The 23,445-nt window shown below is 38.0% G+C and overlaps 1 protein-coding gene across 3 annotated transcripts in view; it reads right to left on the bottom strand.

Annotated features, from left to right (window-relative positions):
• MKRN1 (makorin ring finger protein 1) overlaps window positions 1–23,445 on the bottom strand; it is a 40,334-nt gene that overhangs the window by 5,085 nt on the left and 11,804 nt on the right. For all 3 annotated transcript variants that reach the window (XM_074193553.1, XM_074193554.1, XM_074193552.1), the window contains exon 2: window positions 7,497–7,625. In XM_074193553.1, coding sequence (XP_074049654.1) covers window positions 7,497–7,625 — 129 coding nt within the window. The remainder of the gene's footprint in view (window positions 1–7,496; window positions 7,626–23,445) is intronic.

The following is a 23,445-nucleotide window of genomic DNA, read 5'->3' as shown; positions in this document are numbered from 1 at the left end:
TAAGTCTTAGAATGAGATTTGGGTGTTAAGATAGAAAGTTTTCTTAATTTTAGACTATTTTCTTTCAAAGAAAGAATGAGCTAAGTATCTTTAACCCAGCTTGGTCATTTGAACTGAACTGTTTTAATTTAAAAAATTCTATTTTTTTTTCAAAATAGGAGAAAAAGACTAGTTTCACCTCTAAGTAAGATACATGAAAGGCAAAAGCCTTGCAGTTTAATGACTATCCAGCCACTGCTGAGGTACCATTGCCATCTGGTGGCAGAACACTCTAATTAATAGAGAGGTAATAAACTTTTTTTAAATTGTGGCATGATTCTAATGGAAGTTAATCATGAATACCATAAATACAGAGAGGCATGGCAAAATTTATGTGATAGAGAAATAAACAGAACCAGGAAAACAATGCTAATAATGATCACAAGGAAGTATAGAGAAAGAACAAAACAAATGAAAATGAATGCTATAAAATTTTAATGACCAAACTTGATCCATAAATAAAGATGAGAATGAACTAACTTCCCTTTTACAAACCTAAAAAGTATGGCTATGGAGTACTGAATAAAATTTCAAACTCTGACATACTAATCGACAAGTTATATGCTCTAAGTCTCTAATCATGAGTATTTATGTCTGCAAACAGCAAGACTGGAAACTCTTAAAAGTCTACTCTATAAACCTAAACACATCCAATTATGGTACCAGATTGTTGTTAAAAAAGGTCTGAAATATTAGGCATCAGCCTGTCTAGTGGATTCCAGAATGTCCCATTATAAGATGAGATAGGGTGAAGGGGAAAATGTAATTAAATTACCTTCAATCTGTTTTCAGTGTTTGGATGCCCTGCTCTTAAATCTATAATCCAATGAAGGTTCTTAAGTGATGGGTGGGGAACCTTTTTTCTGCCAAGGGTCATTTGGATATTTGTAACATCATTGGCCTGCTATATCTGGTCAAACGCTGAATTAATTTATCCCTAAAAAGCTCCTAAATTTACTGAATTTACTGCCAGGGCAATGCCAGACCAAATTATTTCACATTCCGGAAGCTGAACATTCCCAGCCTGTTTTAAATGAACTAGTTTCTGAAGACAACCGAGTGATATGGCAGTCAAGAAAATCAGGAAGGGCTATAAAAATGTTATTGTGGTTCTTATCAATACATTTTGTTTTCAGTAAGATGAACTTTTCTTCTTTCCCTCATATATATTCACTTTCAAGGAAGCAGTCCCTCAATAAATATGCAGAAATTTTATTAAGACTAAAATAATAGTCATAAGTTTTGAAAATAATAATAGTCTTAAAAAATGAGAAGACACCTTCCTGCACTTTTACACAGAAATAGAAGGACAGGAGCAGCAAGGTGATGCAGTGGATAGAGCACGAGACCTGGAATCAGGAGGAGGACCTGAGTTCAAATTTGATCTCAGACACTTAATATTTACCTAGTTGTGTGATCCTGAGCAAGTCACTTAACCTCATTGCCTTGCAAAAATAAAATACAAAAAAAAGGAAGTTGATGGCACCTATTTTTTTTAAATGTATTGATTAGAAACTATCCTTTGCATATGTGATGATACCAGGATAGTGTTTTGCACATAGCAGGCATTTAATATGTTTATATAATAAATATATTTAATATAAATTTAAAGCTTAAAACTCTTAGGGTGATTACTGATTCATTTCTCTACATGATAAATTATAATTCTTTTTTTTTTTTTAGGTTTTTACAAAGCAAATGGGGTTAGGTTAAGTGGCTTGCCCAAGGCCACACAGCTAGGTAATTATTAAGTGTCTGAGACCGGATTTGAACCCAGGTACTCCTGACTCCAAGGCCTGTGCTTTATCCACTAAGCCACCTAGCCATCCCCTTTAATTCTTAACACTGGGATTCAATATCTGACCCCAATCTACCGTTCTAGCCTTATCTTATATATAATACTATCAATCTTCCAGTTCTATGACCTTGTTCTATCATATCCTTGGCCATACCATCAATCTATGATTGGATTTCCTTACCCTTTGTCCCTGAACTTATGCCACACCGAATCCCTCCCCCAATGATTTCTTCCATCTCAAAATTTTACTAAACACTTTAGACCTCTCCTTTGCATTTCTTTTATCACAATTTTTATGTGATATGTGTATGTCTTCTTCCCAATTTTATTTTAAGTTCCTAAGGGCAAGACCTGGATTCAAATCTTTGTTTTCCAAGAAAAATGTTTTGCAAATTTATAAATTAACAAGCCCATACTTTATCATAAATTCAAAATTAACTCTCAATATTAGCTTCTTTCTAATTTAATGTAATGATAGTATATGTGACTTTTATATATAGTCATGTAAAGTTGGAAAATAAACACGTTAATTTTTTATTATCCTCTAAGTTAGGTTAGAAGATAGTTGAGATTAGAATAATAAGGAGAATGAACAATAAGGTTCTATTTATGAAAACCAAATAATTCATTTAAGGAGAAAAAGTCAGAAATGTTAACTTAAAAGTCCAATGTTCTGTACTGGTTAACAAAAGGCTTCCCAGAATTCTCTGAAGTTATCATATATCATGTGGTATATGAAAGTAATGAAATATTATTGAGTAGTTAAGAAATGACAAAAATGAGGAATTTTGATCAACTCAGGAAAACTTTGTATGAATGAATACTTAAAATCTTTCTGAGATTAATCTAAACATGAAAGCATCCTTCATTATATTCTAAGAAGGGAATAGGGAGGTGTTCAGTTTTTTTTAGCAGATCCTTTTCTTCAGTGACATAGTGGGATGAAAAATATAAAGAATACAAGATCCTGCTATGTTTATTTTTTTGTAAACTATAAAGGATCCAACTGGATGACTTTAATGACTTATTAAGACCCAAATTCAAGTCTGACCTCAGACAGTTACTGTGTGTCTTCTAGGTCTGGTCTGTAGCCACTGTGCTATTTAGCTGCCTCTATGAGGAAGGTATTATTAGCATCTCCAGTCTAAAGGAGGTTTCATTAACTTTTCACTATCTGAGACAATAGTAAACACCCAGTGAGGAAATTTCCCATATCAATGCAGAAAAAAAGTGACTTATAAGTTGCCTGGGTTTAAGTGATTTGCCCAGGGTCACACAGCCAGAAGAGTCCAAGATTGTAATCTAATTCTAAGACTTCCTGAATGAGAGTCCAACTCTTTTATTAACTAAGCCACAGAGTTTCTTACAAAGGACTGCAATAAGAGAAGAAAAATATTTGTTATGAAAAAAGGATTTTAGGAAATAATACAATAGAAGGAACAATACATTATATAAAAATAAAAATATATAAAGGAGAAGATAGACAAAAGAATAAACAGAAAGGACAAAAGGGAAGAATTTAAATTGTTCTAAAGTTGTTTAAAGATAATTATGCAGTGGAGTCAAGATGGCGACAAGAGAAGAGCCTCTCTTAGGTGCTCTCTCACTATAATATTTCAAAATGTATAAAATAAAGACTCTAAGTTTTCAAGAGACAGAACCCACAGAGGGATCCAGTGAGGCAAGTCTCCAACCCAAGGTAACCTGGAAAATAGTGGAAAGGCTCCATGGGGTTAAAGGGGCTGCCTGCCAGAGTGAAAGAACTTCAGCCTCCCAGAGGGAGCCCCAGGGCACCTGGCAGCCATGGTTCATGGCAGTGAGGGCAGTTTCCTGACCTACACCCTGGGGAGCACCAGGCACAACTTGGAGAATCAGTGGGGGAACCGCTGCCAGAGCAAGTCCAGGAAGCCCAGCCCTCAGGGCACTCAGTAAGCAGCAGTGGCCACGTGGCCCAGATCCAGGGAACAGAAGCAGGCCAAGCCAGTAAGCAGGAGCCCCCAGGCAACTGAGCAACACAGCTCAGCCTACCAAAGGTAGGGAAGGTCTGTCCTCTGTACCCGGAACAGGACTCTGGGGCTCTGACTACATTGAGATCCTGACAACAGTCTAGGCCCCCCATAGAACAGCAGGGGCCCCCCACCTCAGCCCCGTGGCAGAGGGGGGCACTTGTGGTCATTCACAGACCAGGAGGAAGGACAGGGCCTCACACACTGAGATCCTTGTGGGGGGGGTACCAATAATACTCAAAAGCTCAGGAAGCACCCCAAAATCAGGTGCAAGCTAGGAAAATGAGTAAACAGAGAAAAAAAGAGGAACACCATTGAGAAATACATTGTCTATGATCCCAAGAAAGATCAAAATACTCAATCTGAAGATGAGGAAGTACAAGCTCCTGCACAGAAATTGGGTTCAGGCTGTGACAGAGTTTAAAAAGATTTTGAAAATCAAGTGAGGGAGACAGAAGAAAAATTGGGAAAAGAAATGAGAGAGATGCAGGAAAAACATGAAAAAGAAGTCAGCAGCTTAGTCAAGGAGATCCAAAAGAATGCTGAAGAAAATAACATGTTAAAAACCAGCATAGGTCAAATGGATAAAACAGTTGAAAAAGTTACTGAGGAGAAGAGTGCTTTAAAAAGCAGAATTGTCCAGATGGAAAAAGAGATAAGAAAATTCTCAGAGGAAAACAAATCCTTCAGAAGTAGAATGGAACTAAAGGAAGCTGCTGACCATTTTTAAAGAATTCCTGCAAGAAAATTGCCAGATAACCTAGACGCACTGGGCAAAATAGAAATCGAGAGAATCCATCATTCTCCCCCAGAAAGAGATTCAAAAAAAAAAGAAAAAAACAACCCCCAGGAATATTATAGCCAAGTTCCAGAACTCCCAAGTCAAAGAGAAAAGATTACAAGCAGCCAGAAGGACACAATTCAAATATCATGGAGCTGCAGTCTGGATCACACAGGACTTAGTAGCAACTACATTAAAGGCTCATAGGGCTTGGAATATAATATTCTGGAAGGCAAAGAGCTCAGAATGCAACCGAAAATCAACTACTCAGCAAACTGAATGTTCTCTTCCAGGGAAAAAAAATGGACTTTCAATGAATCAAAGGAATTTCAATTGTTCCTGTTGAAACAACCAGAGCTGAACAGAAAGTTTGACCTTCAAATACAGGACTCAGGTGGAGCATAGAGAGTAGAGAATGGTAAATTTTGAGGGATTTAATGATGATGAACTACATGTATTCCTGCATAGAAAACAATACTGATAATACTCATATGAACCTTCTTATTTAATAGAGCAGATAGAAGGAACTTTTATAGATGAAGCACAGGAGAAAACTGAATTTGAAGATATATTTTAAAAATGGAGTCAATGGCTAAAAGGGAAATGTAATGGGAATAAGAGAAAGGAGAGGTGGAATAGGCTAAGATATTTCATATAATAACTTTTTTTTATTACAATGAGCTATTCCAATGATATGGAAGGGGGAAAGCGAGGGGGAATGAGGGAAACTTCTCATCAGAGGTGGCTTGGAGAGGAAACAGCATATATACTTAATGAGGTATAGACATCTAGAGTAAGGAGAAAAGGGGGACAGGGGAAGGGGGGGGATATGAGTGATGGAAGAGAGGGTAGACCATGGGGGAGAGTGGTCAGATATAACACATTTTCTTTTTTACTTCTTACAAGGGGCTGGGATTCAATGGCCTGTCCAGGACCACAGGGCTGGGTGGTTGCTGGGCCTTAGGGGTGGTATGCGGGCTTGGGGCCTCTTGGTCCCAGGGCCAGTGATCAGTCTGCTGTGCCACTCAGCTACCCTACAGCACATTTAAGAAGAGGGTCAGAGCGAAAAGAAAGAGAAGTAGGAATTAAGAAGGAGGGAGTTGTGATCAGCAATAGCAACAGTGGAAAAATATGGAAGTAGCTTTTGTGATGGACTTATCCTAAAGAATCTGATCCATCCACGACAGAGCTGGTGGTGTTGGGACACAGACTAAAGCACATTTACTATTTTCATTATTATTATTATTATTATTGTCTTTTGGGGGGTTGCAGGATAGATGGGGTTGGGTGGCTTGCCCAGGGCCACATGTCTGGGTGATTGTTGGATGTCTGAGGCCACATTTGAATCCGGGTGCTCCTGACTCCAGGGCCAGTGCTCTATCCACTGCCCCACCTGGTCACCCCTATTATCATTTTTTGGTTTTTTGGGTTTTTTTTGGCAGAGCAATGGGGTTAGGGATGGCTTGCCCAGGGTCGCACAGCTGGGTGATTTTGGGTGTCTGTGGCTGGATTTGGGCTCAGGTGCTCCTGACTCCAGGGCCGGTGTTCCATCCACTGTGCCACTGAGCTGCCCCTATTATTATTTTTTTTAATTTTAATTTTTTTTCTCATGAGGGTCTATAGTTTTTTAGGGAGAGGGGGCCTTATGTTTACTCTTAAACAAGAATATTTTAGTAATGTATAAAAAAATCATTTGTCCAAAAATAAAATAAATATAATAAAAAAAGATAATTATGCAACAAAATTACTTGAAATAAGTTTAAAGCCTCAGGAAGGATGGAGAGGGAATCACATGTCTAGGAGGAGCTGTTTTTAACTTGGGATAAAGAAAGTCAAATTTATAATTGATGATCATCCTGTGCTGATATACCCTAAGTAAAGTTATTGTTTTCTCCTTGATATTCAAGGTAACAAACTCTGTAAACTTACTTTAACCCCCCCAAAAAATAAACCATAGAAAAATTCTAAAATATAAGTCACTAAAACAATGGAAAAGATAAAATTACTTTCAAGATTTAAAAATAAGATTTCCTGTAATTAAAAAAAACCAGGATACAAAACATGTACCTAGAAAATGGGAAATGGTTTAAATTATGTCACAGAATGCAATGGAACAGTAAAGAATGAAAGATGGGAGGAAGTCTGAGAACCATGAAAGGATTTTAACAAAGTGATCCAGAGAATAATATAGGGTCTACAACAATGCAAATAAAGCTAACATTAAAAGGTAACAAAACTCTGGACCAATGACTATAAATTTAAGACTACATTACAAAAGTCAACAGACACATAACTCTCTTTTCTATTAAAAACTAATAAAATAACTTTTAGAGAAATGTATTTGTGGGGGGAGTTTGGATATTCATTGTAAAGTGTTTGCAGCGTCAGAACAAAATCTATCAACAAATTTCAGAAGGAAAATTGAATTACTACCTGGTTCAAAATAATACTTTTTTCCTCATGTGGGCTTCCCAAGACAAAAGTTAAATTAATGACTATTTTCTTTCTATTTTGTATCAAATTAGGGAATCATCTGTAGGCTCACAAGTGAGACTTGGATCAAAGTCACTGTAATCATATTTAAGTAATACATCAAAAAAATCTATGTATTTATTAAAAATTGGGAAAGTACCTGTTATTTGCTACTGAGTAATTTCCTCTCATCAAAAGTGCATGTTGGCACCTTACAATCCTAGAGTTGCCCAGAGGTGGGCAACCCAGTTCTTCCTGGCTTGAAGGTCATTTACTATTCACTATACCACATTGCCTCTAATTTATTAATACATTGCCACAAAACCCAATCCCCCCCCTTCCCCTTTTCTTTCCTTTTCTACTAAAACCAAAAAGGCAAAATTGAATAGTAGGCCCTCACCTGCAGCGGTCTCCATAAGCACAGCACCCTCGCTGATAATATCTGCACACCATGGCAGACTGACTAGTGGAGAGGTCATGGGAGTAGCGGCAATTGTTTCCTTCCTTGCAAACCCCATGCATGAAATATCTGTAAGATGGACAAAAAACGAAATATGGATCTCATATGTACAAATATCAATAAAGATTAGTTTACTTAAGCAATTCATTTCCCATCATACTAATGATACTAAACACACCCACACAAAAACAGAGGAAAGAGACGGACCATCAGACAAAACCAAACCACCCAGGAGAGAAGTTTGGCTGGACTGAAAAAAGAACTCTGTATTAATTTTACTGATGTTTGTCCATTATTCTCGAAGAAGACCACGACAAGCACTTCATTGAGGGGGTGCTGTGCTGTTACCAGTCTCACTTTTTCTGGGAGTGGCCAGAAATGAATCAGGTCTACTGGAGATGGGCCCTGGATGTGAGGCAATCAGTATTAAGTGACTCACCCAAGGTCACACAGCTATTAAGTGCCTGAATTTGAACCCAGATCCTTCTGACTCCAAGACCAGCACTCTCCATACACTGCACCACCTAGCTGTTCCTTTTTAATCACTTTCCAAACAATAGAACCATTTTTCTTCTGATTATCACCAACATCAAAGAACAAGTAATAGATTTCATTGCCTCACATCCAGGAGGACCATCTGCTGTCGACCTGATTCACATCTGGCTACTGAACCCAAGATGGTTCTGAAGGACAAAGTGAGACTGGTGACTTAGCATACAGTACTGCTTCACTCAAATCTAATCCATGGGTTTGTCATGACATCACCTCCCTGACTGTTATAGTCTTTTTTTTTTTTGGTTTTTGCAAGGCAATGGGGTTAAGTGGCTTGCCTAAGGCCACACAGCTAGGTAATCATTAAGTGTCTGAGGCTGGATTTGAACTCAGGTACTCCTGACTCCAGGGCCAGTGCTCTATCCACTGAACCACCTAGCTGGCCCTTGTTATAGTCTTCTTCAAGAACAAAGGACAAACATCATTGAACTCACCTCTAAACTCTCACCTCCTTGTTGGACAAATTAACTATATTTTCACCAATAAAATGAGGATGGTACAAAGGCATAAAAGAGTTGACTTCTTATTCCCCAGTAAAGCCAACTTTAGCCCTACTGCCTCTATAAAGTGGGGGGGGGGGAAGAAGAATCAAGACACAACCCAGAAAATATGGATTTTGAAGTTTCACTCTTCACTTTAAGAGAATTAAAAACACATTGGAGTAAAACATTCAGTCAAAATAAGAAGGAAAAGTTGAGAATGATTAATAATGACTACTAAAAACTGAGTAAGATTAATGCAGGCTAAGGACTATGGAAAGACAGGAACTGGGAAGACCAGAACATTAAGACAAAGTTCATAGAGTTTTGAACCAGTTTACCCCTTTCAGAAAATAATTTGGAATTACGCTAGTAAAGGCACTAAAATGTTTATAACTTTGACCCAACAAATGCATTATTGGGCACACACCCTAAAGGTCAATGAAAGAAAGGTTCAACTTTATTTTATCAAGTAATAAAAATACTTTGCAGTAGCAAAACAAATAAAAAAAAAACACCAAGGAACCATGAGGGTATCCAAAAATTAGGAAAGAGCTTAACAAACTGAGGTATTTAACAGCAATAATAGCAACAAGCACTTAATTAGCACTTGAAGGTTTGCAAAGCACTTTTACAAGTATGACTTACTTTAATCCCATACATTTAGTTCTGAGAGGTAGGTACTAGAAATCATTTTATAAATGAGAAAACTGAGGCAAACAGGGTAACTGATTTATCTAGGTCTAAGGTGATCCCACAGCTTCTGTCTGAGGTAGAATTTGAATTCAAGCCTTCCTGACTCTGGGTCCAGGTTCCTGACTCCAATGAGCTATTATTCTACCATAGGAAATGAGGAATTCAGAATGTGAAGACTGCTTGGCAATGCTACTTAGAATGAAAGCAGAACTTAAGGAAAATTAGACATAATGGCTAGCAGTAGTTCTAAGTCAGGTCAACTTGGACTAAATGCATTCAACAATCTTGGTTCAAGAAAACAGTACTGGTGTGACATGCTGCCTTTGTTGTTTGACTTGGTTCCTTGCTCATCTTGATTCACTCACACTACATTTCCTGGTTAAAAGGGAAGCTTCAATTGGATACATTAACAGCAACATCGACATCAGGGAAAAAACTATGGAGTCTGAATGAAGACCAAAGCACAACAATTCACTTTTTAAAAAGTCTTTTATGTTGTTTCTCTCTTATGATTTTTCCCTCCTCCTTAGTTCTACATTCTTCTTTCACAACCTAACATGGAAATTTGAAGACGTTCATACATGGGGTGGCTAGGTGGTGCAGTGGATAGAGCACCGACTCGAGTCAGGAGTACCTGGGGTTCAAATCCAGCCTCAGACACTTAATAATTACCTAGCTGTGTGGCTAGGTAATTAGGGCAAGCCACTTAACCCCACTGCCTTGCAAAAACCTAAAAAAATGCATTCATACATGTACAACCTATACTACATTACTCACTACCAGTAGCCGAGAAGGTGACAGAAGAGGCTCTCCTAGATATTCTCTCCATAATATTTCAAAAAAATCTTAAAATTATGAAAACTAAATTTTCAAGAGACAGAACCCACAGAAAGATCCAGTGAGGCAACTCTTCAGACCAAGGTAACCTGGAAAATAGTGGAAAAACTCTGCTCCATGATGTGAAAGTGGCAGCCACACACCAGAGTGAGCTCAAAGCCCAGGTCCTCAGGGCCCTCAGTGCAGCCCAGAACCAGGACACCAAAGGTATGGGAGAGAGATTTTGTATGGCTGTCCTCTGTACTTGGAACAGGACTCTGGGGCTCTGACTACATTTAGAACCTAATCACAGTCTAGGCTCTCCATAGAACAGGATGTCCCCCCCAACCACCTCAGCCCCGTGGCAGAGGGGTGCGCTTGTGGTCATTCACAGCCAAGGAGAGCAGTCAGAGCTTCACACACTGAAATCCTTGGGGGGGGGGGGGCACTGAAACTCAAAAGCTCAGAAAGCACCCCCAAAACCAGGCGCAGGCTGAGGAAATGAGCAAAAAGAGAAAAAAAAGAACACCATTGAAAAAATACTTTGTCTATGATCCCAAGAAGGATCAAAATACTCAATCTGAAGATGAGGAAAGGGCAGCTAGGTAGCACAGTGGACAGAGCACTGGCCCTGGAGTCACAAGTACCTGAGTTCAAATCTGATCTCAGACACTTAATAATTACCTAGTTGGGTGGCCTTGGGCAACCCATCTAACCCCATTGCCTTGCAAAAACCTTAAAAAAAAAAAAAAAAGATGAGGGAAAGTTTTGGGCCTCCCTATCTTAATAATTACCCAGCTGCATGGCCCTAGTCAACCCACTTAATCCCATTTCCCCTGCAAAAACCTTAAAAACAACAACTACTACTACAAAAACCCTGAAGATGAGGAAGTATAAGCTCCTGCATCTAAAGACTCCAAGAACAATGGAAGTTGGGCTCAGGCTAAGACAGCTCAAAAAAGATTTTGAAAATCAAGTGAGGGAGATAGAAGAAAAATTGGGACAAGAAATGAGAGAGATGCAGGAAAAACATGAAAAAGAAGTCAGCAGCTTAGTCAAGGAGATCCAAAAGAATGCTAAAGAAAATAACATGTTAAAAACCAGCATAGGTCAAATGGATAAAACAGTTCAAAAAGTGTGCTTTATAAGAGTGCTTTATAAGGGGGGGCTAGGTGGTGTAGTGGATAAAGCACTGGCTTTGGAGTCAGGAGTACCTGAGTTCAAATCTAGTCTCAGACACTTAATTACCTAGCTGTGTGGCCTTGGGCAAGCCACTTAACCCCATTTGCCTTGCAAAAACCTAAAAAAAGAAAAAAAAAAGAATGCTTTATAAAGCAGAATTAGACAGGTGGAAAAGGAGATAAGAAAGCTCTCTAAAGGAAAACACATCCTTCAGACATAGAATGGAGCAAAGGGAAGCTGATGACTATGAGAAGTAAAGACACAACACTTCAACACCAAAAGAATGAAAAATTAGAAGAAAATGTGATGCATCTCACTGAAAAAACAACTGATTTAGAAAACAGATCAAGAAAGGTAATTTAAAAATTATTGAGATATCTGAAAGGCATGATCAGGAAAAGGCCCTTGACATTTTTAAAGAATTCCTACAGGAAAATTGCCCAGAGGATAAAACAGAAATTGAGAGAATCCACCATTCTCCCCTGGAAAGAGATACACACACACACACACACACACACACACACACACACACACACACACAAAATCAACCCAGGAATATTATAGCCAAGTTCCAGAACTCCCAAGTCAAAGAGAAAATATTACAAGCAGCCAGAAGGACAGAATTCAAATATCGTGGAGCTGCAGTCAGGATCACACAGGACTTAGCGGCAACTACACTAAGGGCTCCTAGAGCTTGAAATATAATATTCTGGAATGCAAAAGAGCTCAGAATCCAACCAAGAATCAACTACCCAGCAAAACTGAACATCATTTTCCAGGGGAAAAGATGGACTTTCAATGAACCAGGGGAATTTCAATTGTTTCTGGAAGTAAGTTTGACCTTCAAATACAGGACTCAGGTGAAGCATAGAGAGTAGAGAAGGGTAAAATATGAGGGACTTAATGATGAGCTGCATGTATTCCTGCATAGAAAAATGATACTGATAACTCATATGAAGCTTCTCATTTAATATATTTTAAAAATGGAGTCAATGGCTAAAAGGGAAATATACTGGGAGTAAGTGAAAGGAGATGTAGAATAGGCTAAGATATTTCATATAAAAGATATAGATTTTGCAATGAGCTATTCCAATGATTTGGAAGGGGGGAAGATGAGGGGGAATGGGGGAACCTTTACTCTCATACTCTCATCAGAAATAGCTCAGAGAGGAAACGGCATATACGTATATATACTCACTAGGGTATAGACATCTAGAGTAAAACGGAGGGGGCATGTGGGTGATAAGAGAAGAGGGCAGTTCACAGGAGAGAATAGTCAGCTATAACATTTTCTTTTTTTTACTTCTTTCAAGGGACTGGGATTGGGTGGCTTGTCTGGGGTGCTTGCTGGGTCTCAGGGGTTGGTATGTGGGCTCAGGGTCTCTTGGCCCCAGGGCCAGCGCTCTGTCCACTGCACCACTCGGCTACCCTACAGCACATTTTAGAAGAGGGACAGAGTGAAAGGAGAGAGAAAATATAATTTATGGTAGTGGGGAGGTATGGATGGAGGGAATTACAATCAGCAACAGCAACTGTGGAAAAATATGGAAGTAACTTTTGTGATGGATTTATCATAAAGAATGTGATGGGGCAGCTAGGTGGCATAGTGGATAAAGCACCGGCCTTAGAGTCAGGAGTACCTGGGTTCAAATCCAGTGTCAGACACTTAATAATTACCTAGCTGTGTGGCCTTGGGCAAGCCACTTAACCTCATTTGCCTTGCAAAAAACTCAAAAAAAAAAAAATGTGATCCCCCCTAGACAGAGCTGATGGTATCAGAACACTGACTGAAAACACATTTTTTTCTTTCTTTTACTTTATTTCTCAAGAGGGTCTATATTTTTTTGGGGGGGTATTATATTTACTCTTAAACAAGAATAGTTTAGTAATGTATTAAAAAACACTTGTACAATAATAATAACAACAACAATAATAAAAAAATTTAGCACATTACTCACTGCTACTGGGAGGGGGAAAGAAGAGAGGCTGGTTCAAAAGGCAACAAAAATATTCATAGCAGCCCTGTTTGTGGTAGCAAAGAATTGGAAATCAAGTAAATGTCCTTCAAATGGGGAATGGCTTGGCAAACTGTGGTATATGTATGTCATGGAATACTATTGTTCTATAGCAACCAGGAGGAATGGGAATTCAGGGAAGCCTGGAGGGATTTGCATGAACTGATGCTGAGTGAGATGAGCAGAATCAGAAAAACACTGTACACACTAACAGCAACATGGGGGCAATGATCAACCTTGATGGACTTGCTCATCCCCTCAATGCAACAATCAGGGACAATTTGGGGCTGTCTTCGATGGAGAATACCATCTGCATCCAAAGCAAGAACTGTGGAGTTTGAACAAAGACCAAGGACTACCTTTAATTACCTTTAATTTAGAAAAAAAAAACCTGATATCTTATTGTCTGATCTTGCTATCTCTTATACTTTATGTTTCTTCCTTAAGGATATGATTTCTCACTCATCACATTCAATTTGGATCAATGTATACCATGGAAACAATGTAAAGACTGGCAAATTATCTTCTGTGGGAGGTGGGGGAAGGGAAGTAAGATTAGGGGGAAAATTGTGAAACTCAAAATAAAATCTTTATAATTTAAAAAAAAGAGAAGGCAATAGAAAAATGAGAAATTCAAAAGCTTGCAAAAGGATGAACATTGAAAACTATCTTTGCATGTAATTGGAAAAAATTTTTTAAAAAAGGAAAAAATAAAAGGGAAGGCTCAATTGGGAGGCAGAGGAGAGTATCCTGGAAATTATTTAAGTGTTAAAGACAAAAGAACTGAATAAAAAGCAATGGGGGGGGGGGGATCACTAGTACAACAATACCCATAAAACCCCAACCTTCAAGGGAAGAAGAGCAATGGTAACAGGGAGAGCAGGGGACAGCAGCTTAGTTAATTTCACTGGCTATCTCAATATCTGAATGTTGGAAAAACACTAAAAAAATATTACTATTCTTTTGTTCTTAAAAAAAAATCAAGAAAGCTTGTTCAGATAATTATGATCTTTGTTCTTCATTTCTGGCAAAAAATCTTGCCTGAATTCTTCTGTATTTCATTTAATATGCACACAAGCTACTAATGAGTCAAATAAAAGTGTGGATATGTAATTTCTGCACCAAAATCCTATGCTAATATGCAGGTGCTGATTTAAAGAACTGAACTAAAATAGAAAACAATAGGTAGTTTTTAGAACATCAACTCAATTGCATTTCACTCTGTCAATCAGTAAGTTTTACTCTTATTTGACAGTTAATAGTCATAGACTTGGAAAGAATTTTTAAGTCAGGGCAGCTAGGTGGCATAGTGGATAAAGCACTGGCCCTGGAGTCAGGAGTACCTGGGTTCAAATCAGGTCTCAAGACACTAAATAATTACCTAGCTGTGTGGCCTTCGGCAAGCCACTTAACCCCATTTGCCTTGCAAAAACCTGAAAAAAAATTTTTTTTAAAGTCATCTAATCTAATATACTTCACAATCCATACCCATTAATTATAATAACAGATTACTGAAGGTAGGGAGTTTGCTTTGTATCTTTCTCACCACTTAAGTACAATAAACACATTCCCCACACAGTAGAATAAATGTTTATAGAACTGAATTTACCCTGGGGGTAGTGAAGAATCACAGGTTTTTGAGTCACATAGTAAAAAGCTGAAAATTATATTCTAAGAGCCATCTGATAGTAAAAAAGTGAATGGAAAAAGATGGAAGCAAAATAAATCTACTGAGATACCAATAGATATGGATCTGGATCAACCCAGCAGGAATTAGTTTAGTTGGCCTTTTCTTTTTTAAAATTTTATTTCTTTAAGGCAATGGGGTTAAGTGACTTGCCCAAGGTCACACGGCTAGGCAATTAAGTGTCTGAGGCCAAATTTGACCCCCAGAACTCCAGACTATGAGGAACAGTGCTCTATTCACTGCACCTAGCTGCCCCAGGAATTTGTTTGGAAAGGTACTAAGTGGGGAATGATACAGCTTTTTGAGGTAGGTGATAGGTTAAAAAGCTTCTCACACTGAGCACTAAAGACTTTTGACTGAATATGAAGGGCAAAACAAAAGTGAGAGAATAGACAAAATTGATTAAAAGGTTTTCACTATGGTGTCACTGAAAGAAATAAAAGTTGGGCAGCTAGGTGGCACAGTGGATAGAGCACCGGCCTTGGAGTAAGGACTAACTGGGTTCAAATCCAACCTCAGACAATTAATAAATTACCCAGCCGTGTGGCCTTGGGCAAGCCACTTAACCCCACTGCCTTGAAAAAAAAACACCTAAAAATAAATTAATAAATAAAAATGAAAGAAATAAAAGTTGGAAGAAGATAACAAATTTAGTTTTCAACATACTGAGTAGGAAGTAAAAGTGGCATAGAAGAATGAAGACCACATGGAAGTATCTAGCAAAAAAACCTAAGAATAGAGATTGTTAGTCAACTGCAAAGATAGTTGAAGTCATGATGCTAAAAGTCATTATTTCCAAAACACAAGATTTGACCGCTCAAAAAATTCATCAGTGGTTTACTACTGCCTTTTTATGACTTGAGCTTGGCACACTGCCTTATTCTGCCCTTATTTTACATTATTCCCCTTTCAAGGGCTCTACAGTCTATTACTAGTTACTACTTACTAGCTATTCCCCAGACTCAAAATCCTGTTTTCTTCAAAATACACAGGTTGTCCTCTGACTTCCATTCTTGGAACACATCTTTTCTCATAACTCTCTCAAAATGTCAAACTTTCATCAATTTAGCAACTGTCCTGTTCTAGATCTCTGCCCATTAAGTGTATTCTCCCTTCTCAAATTATCTTGTATAAACTTATCTGAATACAAAGTATATCAACACCTCTCCACACCCAACAAACTATAAACTGCTTATGAGGGCAAAAAATTTTTATATTATTTGTTTCTGCATCCCAAAGATTTTTTTTCAACTGATATTTTATTTTTTCAATTACATGATATAAAAGTTTTTCAACAAACATCCACATGCATAATTTCCTTCCACCCTCCTATGTCAAAGGTTTTAATGTTTCCAGAAGGCTATAAGATCTAGGAAAGTGCTCTTTAAGATTGCAATTTAGATAAGGGTAGGAATAAAAAAATCTTGCAAGTCTCCAGGGAATTGTTGGTAAGGAAATAGCTATAGTTATATGCTTTAAGTTTTATTTTCATATTATCTCAATCTAAGAATCTGACATTAAAAAAATAGCCTGGTGAAATCCAGGAAGTGCTAAGGATAAGAAATTCACACAAATGTTAGTACTGACAAGGATCTTTTAAAGATCATCCAATCCAAGCCCTCATTTAAATCATGAAGAAACTGAGGTCTATATGTTATATGACTTGTCCAAATAACAGAACTCCAACTTTTACTGCTTCATTCCCTTTCAGTTCTTTCTTCCTCCACTATTTGGAGACTGCTTTTTTACAATGCACTTCTTAAAAAGTATTAAGGGTTTCAGACAGGACAAATTTTAGAAGGATGACAGAATGATGAAGAGAAACTGATGTCCAAGTATGGAGGACTGGTACAACACAAGAAATAACTGAACTCTTCCACTAAAGAAATTCAATACACCCTAAAGGAAGATCATTCCATACTCTATAGCAGTGGTTCTCAGGGGTCTGAAAGTCAAAACTATTTTCATAATACTAAGAATTTAATTTCAAACCCAGTAAACATCAATAGATGTAAATGACATAAACACAAGTTCCTTGGGGGGAGTAGTCAATTTTTAAGACTATGATGGACTCTCAAGGCCAAAGAGTTTGGGAACCACTGTTCTAAAGAACTATGAAGATAGCTATCTGAACATAGGCAGCTAAGAGGAATCTTTGTTACTAATGTACAGGTGGCCAACTCCTTCTTCCTAAGCAAACTGTGGAATGGTCAAAGGCAGACCTGAAAATTGGGGGTTATATCTAATCTTCCTTGAATGTATTATCTAAAACAGTGTATTCATTCAAAAAATATCTGTCCAACTCCTGTGGTCAAAAGTACTGTGCAGATTAAAAAACACAGGTCTAGTGTGTTATATAAATATATATACAGCTATACAATACATATGAAATATATATATAAATATATATAGTTATATATAACTATATATATATAAACATATGTAGTTATATAAATAACTATAACACAAGCTACAAATCATTAGAAATGCATAAGCATTTCCAAAAAAAGAGGGTTATTTCAGATTGGAATGGCAGAAACAATGCTGGCAGGACTTTCATTTAGAAGGCTGGGCAGATGAGGAGGATGCTAGTGAAAATAGGAGAGGGGCCACTAGGTGGCACAGTGGATAAAGCACTGGTCCTGGAGTCAGGAGTACCTGGGTTCAAATCCGGTCTCAGACACTTAATAATTACCTAGCTGTGTGGCCTTAGGCAAGCCACTTAACCCCATTTGCCTTGCAAAAACCTAAAAAAAAAAAAATAATAATAATAATAGAAGAGGAAATTCAAGAGAAAAGCAGACAAAACTGAAGACTAGAGCAAGATGAGGTCAGAATGGCCAATATTAAGTTAAAGTGTAGGCACTGTGTTAGTTGAGAAAGCTGATGACAGTCAAGATACACTAACAAATTATCTTAAAAGGTTCCTTTTCCAAGATGACCGCAGAAGAGCCTCTCCTAGGTGCTCTCTCCAAAGTATTTCAAAAATCTTTAAATTTTGACTCTTGAATAAATTTTCACAAGACAGAACCTACAGAAAGATCCAGTGGGGCAATTCTCCAGCCCAAGGTAACCTGGAAAATAGTGGGAAAAGTGTTCCAGGGCTTTAGAAGTGTGGCCCCTTCAGAATGAAGAAACTTCAGCCTCTTGGGAATAGCCTCAGGGTGCATGGGATCAATGCCTCCCAGTAGCAGAAGCAGTTTCTTGACCTGAAGCCTGGGGAGCACCTGGCAGAACTTGGAGAATCAGCGGGAAGACCACTGCCAGAGCAAGGGTGAAGCCCAGGTGCTGGGGGGTGGGTGGCACCCAGTTTGTTAGCTGCAGCAAGTAGCAGCACGGATCCAGCAAACAGAAGCAGGAGGCTGCAAGCAGCTGTGCCCTGGGTGCTCAGCCTACTGGAGGTAGGGAAGTGGAGGGAGACTTCTGAGGTCTGTCCCTGGAACAAGACTCTGGGGCTCTGACCACATTCAGATCCTGATTATAGTCTAGCCCCCCCCCCCCCCCGAACAGGGGGTTGGCCCAGGTCCATGGCAGAGGGGTGTGCTTGTGGTCATTCACAGACCAGGAGAGCAGTTAGCGCCTCAAAATGTTCAATCTGAAGACGAGGAAGTACAAGGTCCTGCATCTAAAGACTCCAAGAAAAATGGAAGTTGAGCTCCGGCTATGACAGAACTCAAAAAAAGATTTTTGAAACTGAAATAAGGGAGCTAGAAGAAAAGAAATGAGATGCAGGAAAAACACGAAAAAGAAGTCAGCAACTTAATCAAGGAGATCCAAAAAATGATGAAGAAAATAACATGTTGAAAAACCAGCTTAGGCCAGATGCATAAAACAGTTCAAAAAGTTATTGAGGAGAAGAATGCTTTAAAAAGCAGAATTGGCCAGATGGAAAAGGAGATAAATCCTTCAGACGTAGAATGGAGCTGAAGAAAGCTGATGACTACAAGAAATCAATGCATAATACTTAAACACCAAAAGAATGAAAAATTAGAAGAAAATGTGAAACAGCTCATTGAAAAAACAACCAAACTAACCTTGATGGACCTGCTCATTCAATCAGTGCAACAATCAGGGACAATTTGGGGCTGTCTGCAGTGGAAAATACCATCTGAATCCAGACAAAGAACTGTGGAGTTTGAACAAAGACCAAAGGACTATTACCTTTAATTTAGAGGGAAAAAAACCTGATATCTCATTGTCTGACCTTGTTATCTTTTACTTTATGTTTCTTCCTTAAGGATATGATTTCTCTCATCACATTCAATTTGGATCAATGTAGACAACAGAAACAATATAAAGACTGGCAAATTGCCTTCTGTGGGGGGTGGGGGTGGGGGAGGGAAGTAAGATTGGGGAAAAATTGTAAAACTCAAAATAAATAAAATCTTAAAAAAAAAACAACTGATCTGGAAAACAGATCCAGGAAAGATAATTTAAAAATTATTGGGATACCTGAAAGTCATGATCAGGAAAAGAGCCTTGACCTCATTTTTAAAGAATTCCTTTGGAAAAATTGTCCTGTAAATTAAAGCTTCTCTGAGGTACCACCTCACACCTCTCAGACTAGCCAATATGACTAGAAAGGATAACGATCATTGTTGGAAGGGTTGTGGGAAATCTGGGACACTATTACATTGTTGATGGAGCCTGAACTCATCCAACCTTTCTGGAAAGGAATTTGGAACTTTGCCCATAGGGCAACAAAAATGTGCATACCCTTTGATCCAACAATACCACTACTGAGTCTATACCCTAAGAGATGATGAAAAGGGTTAAAAACAATACTTGTACAAAAATATTCATAGCAGCCCTGTTTGTGGTAGCAAAGAATTGGAAATCAAGTAAATGTCCTTCAACTGGGGAATGGCTTAGCAAACTGTGGTATATATATGTCATGGAACACTATTGTTCTATTAGAAACCAAGAGGGATGGGAATTCAGGGAAACCTAGAGGGATTTGCATGAACTGATGCTGAGTGAGATGAGCAGAACCAGAAAAACATTGTACACCCTAACAGCAACATGGGGGTGAATGCTCATTTCATCAGTGCAACAATCAGGGACAATTTGGGGCTGTCTGCAATGGAGAATAAATACCATCTGTATCCAGAGAAAGAACCATGGATTTTGAACAAAGTTCAAGGACTATTCCCTTTAATTTAGAAAAAAAAATATCTTATTGTCTGATCTTGCTATCTCTTATACTTTATGTTTCTTCCTTAAGGATATGATTTCTCTCTCATCACACTCAATATGGATCAATGTTACAGTATGGAAACAATGTAGAGACTGACAAATTGCTTTCTGTGGGGGATGGGAGGAGGGAAGTTAAGATTGGGGGGGGATTGTAATACTCAAAATAAAAAATCTTTAATAAAAAAAAAGAAAGAAAATTGCCCTGATATCCTAGAAGCAGAGGGTAAAATAGAAATTGAGAGAATCCACCAATCTCCCCGGGAAAGAGATCCAAAAAACCCCCCCCCAGGAATATTATAGCCAAGTTCCAGAACTCCCAAGTCAAAGAGAAAATATTACAAGCAACCAGAAGGGCACAATTCAAATATCGTGGAGCTGCAGTCAGGATCATACAGGATTTAGCAGCAACTACATTAAGGGCTCGTGCGGCTTGGAATACAATATTCTGGAAGGCAAAAGAGCTCGGAATGCAATTGAGAATCACCCAGAAAAATTGAACATCCTCTTCCAGGGGGAAAAGATGGACTTTCAATGAACCAGGGGAATTCCAATTGTTTCTGTTGAAACAACCAGAGCTGAACAGGAAGTTTGACCTTCAAATACAGGACTCAGGTGGAGCATAGAGTGGAGAAGGGTGAATTTTGAGGAACTTAATGATGATGAACTGCATGTATTCCTGCATAGACAAATGATACTGATGATAATACTCATATGAACCTTTTCATGTAATAGAGCAGGTAGAAGGAGCCTTTATAGATGAAGCACAGGAGAGAGCTGCATTTGAAGATATAATACATTGTAAAAATGGAGTCAATGGCTAAAAGACAAATGTACTGGGAGTAGGAGAAAGGAGAGGTAGAATAGGCTAAGACACTTCATATAAAAGATTTTTTTTTTGCAATGATATGGAAGGGGGGAAGGCAAGGGGGAATGAGGGAACCTTCACTCTCATCAGAACTGGCTCAGAGAGGAAACAGCATATACACTCAATAGGGTATAGACATCTAGAGTAAATAGGAGCGAAGGGAGAATGGGGGAAGGGCAGGGGATATGGGTAATAGAGGAGAGGGTAGCTCACAGGAGAGAATAGTCAGATATAACACATTATCTTTTTTATTTTTTGCAAGGTGCTGAGATTTGGTGGCCTGTCTGGGACCATGGGGCCAGGTACTTGCTGGGTCTCTGGGGTGGTATATGGGCTTGGGGGTCTCTTGGCCCCAGGGCCAGTGCTGTCCACTGAGCCACTCAACTACCCTATAGCACATTTTAGAAAAGGGACAGAGTGAAAGGAGAGAGAAAATATAATATATGGTAGTAGGGAGGAATGAATGGAGGGAATTAGTCAGCAATAGCAACTGTGGAAAAATACGGAATTAACTTCTGTGATGGACTTATGATAAAGAATGTGATCCACCCAAGACAGAGCTGATGGTATCAGAACATAGACTGAAACATATTTTTATTCTCTTTCTTTTACTTTATTTCTCATGAGGTTATATTTTTTGTGGGGGGGTATTAGGTTTACTCTTAAACAACAACAATATTTTAATAATGCATAAAGTATTGTGGAGTTTGAACAAAGCAAAGACTATTACCTCTAATTTATTTAAAAAAAAACAATCGTTATCTTATTATGCAATTTTGCTATCTCTCATACTTTATTTTTCTTCCTTAAGGATATGATTTCTCTCATCACATTCAACTTAGATCAATGTATACCATGAAAACAATGTAAAGACTAAGACTTCCTTCTGTGGGGGGTGAGGGGAGGGAAGCAAGATTAGGGGGAAAAATTGTAAAATACAAAAACAAAAAAGTTTCCTTTTCCAAGGGTGAACAAATTTGATCCAGTCTGAACAGCACTAAAGACTAAAATTACAATCACTGGATGAAAACTAAGGAAGATTTTGGTCAACATAATGAGGAACAACTAGAAGTATCCTACAATGGAACAAACTGCTATCCCCCAGCACTTGGATGAAGCAGAGAAAGGTCTACATTTGGTAAAAAGTTAGACTAGATCTTTTCGGTTATTTACAACTCTAAGAGTTAGTGATTGTTAAAAGGTGACTATAGAGAATCCCTTCCTTATAGAAAAGAAATAACTTACTTTGTATGACTCTAGGAGTCATTGGGAGGGGAGTGAAAAAGTTCTAACCATATGATATTGTCAATCATTAGATCAGAAAATGAGGGAGTCAAATCCCAGAATAATAAGTTTATTATATAAAATCAAGGAATTCCTCAGAACTGAAATATAAGTACAATATATTCCCTATATTGATGGTATTTTATTCCTTCAAAAATAGTTATTAAATGGTTACTATGTATAATTCTACAAACTCTATGAGGGTAAGGTCCAGGTATAATTATCTCAAATAATATAAGTAACTATGATACAAAAGAATTAGCAAATATCATAAAAAGGAACCACCAAAATACCAAACTAAATCTACCAGAAAAGATTTCTGTTCAGAAGTGTTTCTTTTTTTCTTATTGATATTTTATTTTATTTTTTCAATTACAGGGTATGAGTTTTTCAACATTCATTCACATTTATAAGTTATACATTTTTCTTCCACCTCCCCCTTCTCAGTGGCAGTCTATGAACACTGAACATGTATATTTGTGTTCAACATGTTTACATATTAGTCATTTTCTATATGAAGAACTAGGACTAAGGTAAAGAAAATCAAGAAAGCCATAGGATAGAAGGGAAAACATAAGAGAAATTTTTAAAAAGTAAACATAATGTTCTTTCAGATTCCATAATTTTGTTTTTTTGTTTTGCTTTTTCTTCATCTGGATGTGGATGGCAAGAGGTGTTATTTCTGCCATGAAAGAAGTGGTATTTGAATGGGATGTTTAAAAATGGGCAAGGGTTTTGATAAGCAGTGCTTGGGTGGAAAAGAACATCACAGGCAAGGAAAACAGATAAAACATAGCAAGGCATAATCTGGGGGCAGAGAGCTGAATTTGTCTTAAAATACAGGATTTCTATACTTCAGGAGATCTTTTTTTTTTTGTATTTGTATTCCCAGTCCCGGCAAAAACTAGTCACTTAATCAATAAACATTTATTAAGCACCTACTACATGCCAGCACTGGGGTAAGGGCTTAGTAAATGTATGTTGACTTTACAAAGTATCAACCAGAAAGGAAGAGAAGAGGAATGCCATTTACGGTATGAACACAATTTAGATCTCAAGATCAGAAATCAGGTGTCCAAGCAACTAAAGGTTAAAATAATTAATTTCCTGAATTCTA

This window comes from Macrotis lagotis, chromosome 7 (assembly GCF_037893015.1).
Source record: "Macrotis lagotis isolate mMagLag1 chromosome 7, bilby.v1.9.chrom.fasta, whole genome shotgun sequence".
Classification (NCBI taxonomy): Eukaryota; Metazoa; Chordata; class Mammalia; order Peramelemorphia; family Peramelidae; genus Macrotis; species Macrotis lagotis.
The sequence above is the reverse complement of the archived record's forward strand: the minus strand, read 5'-3'. Positions and strand labels throughout refer to the sequence as shown.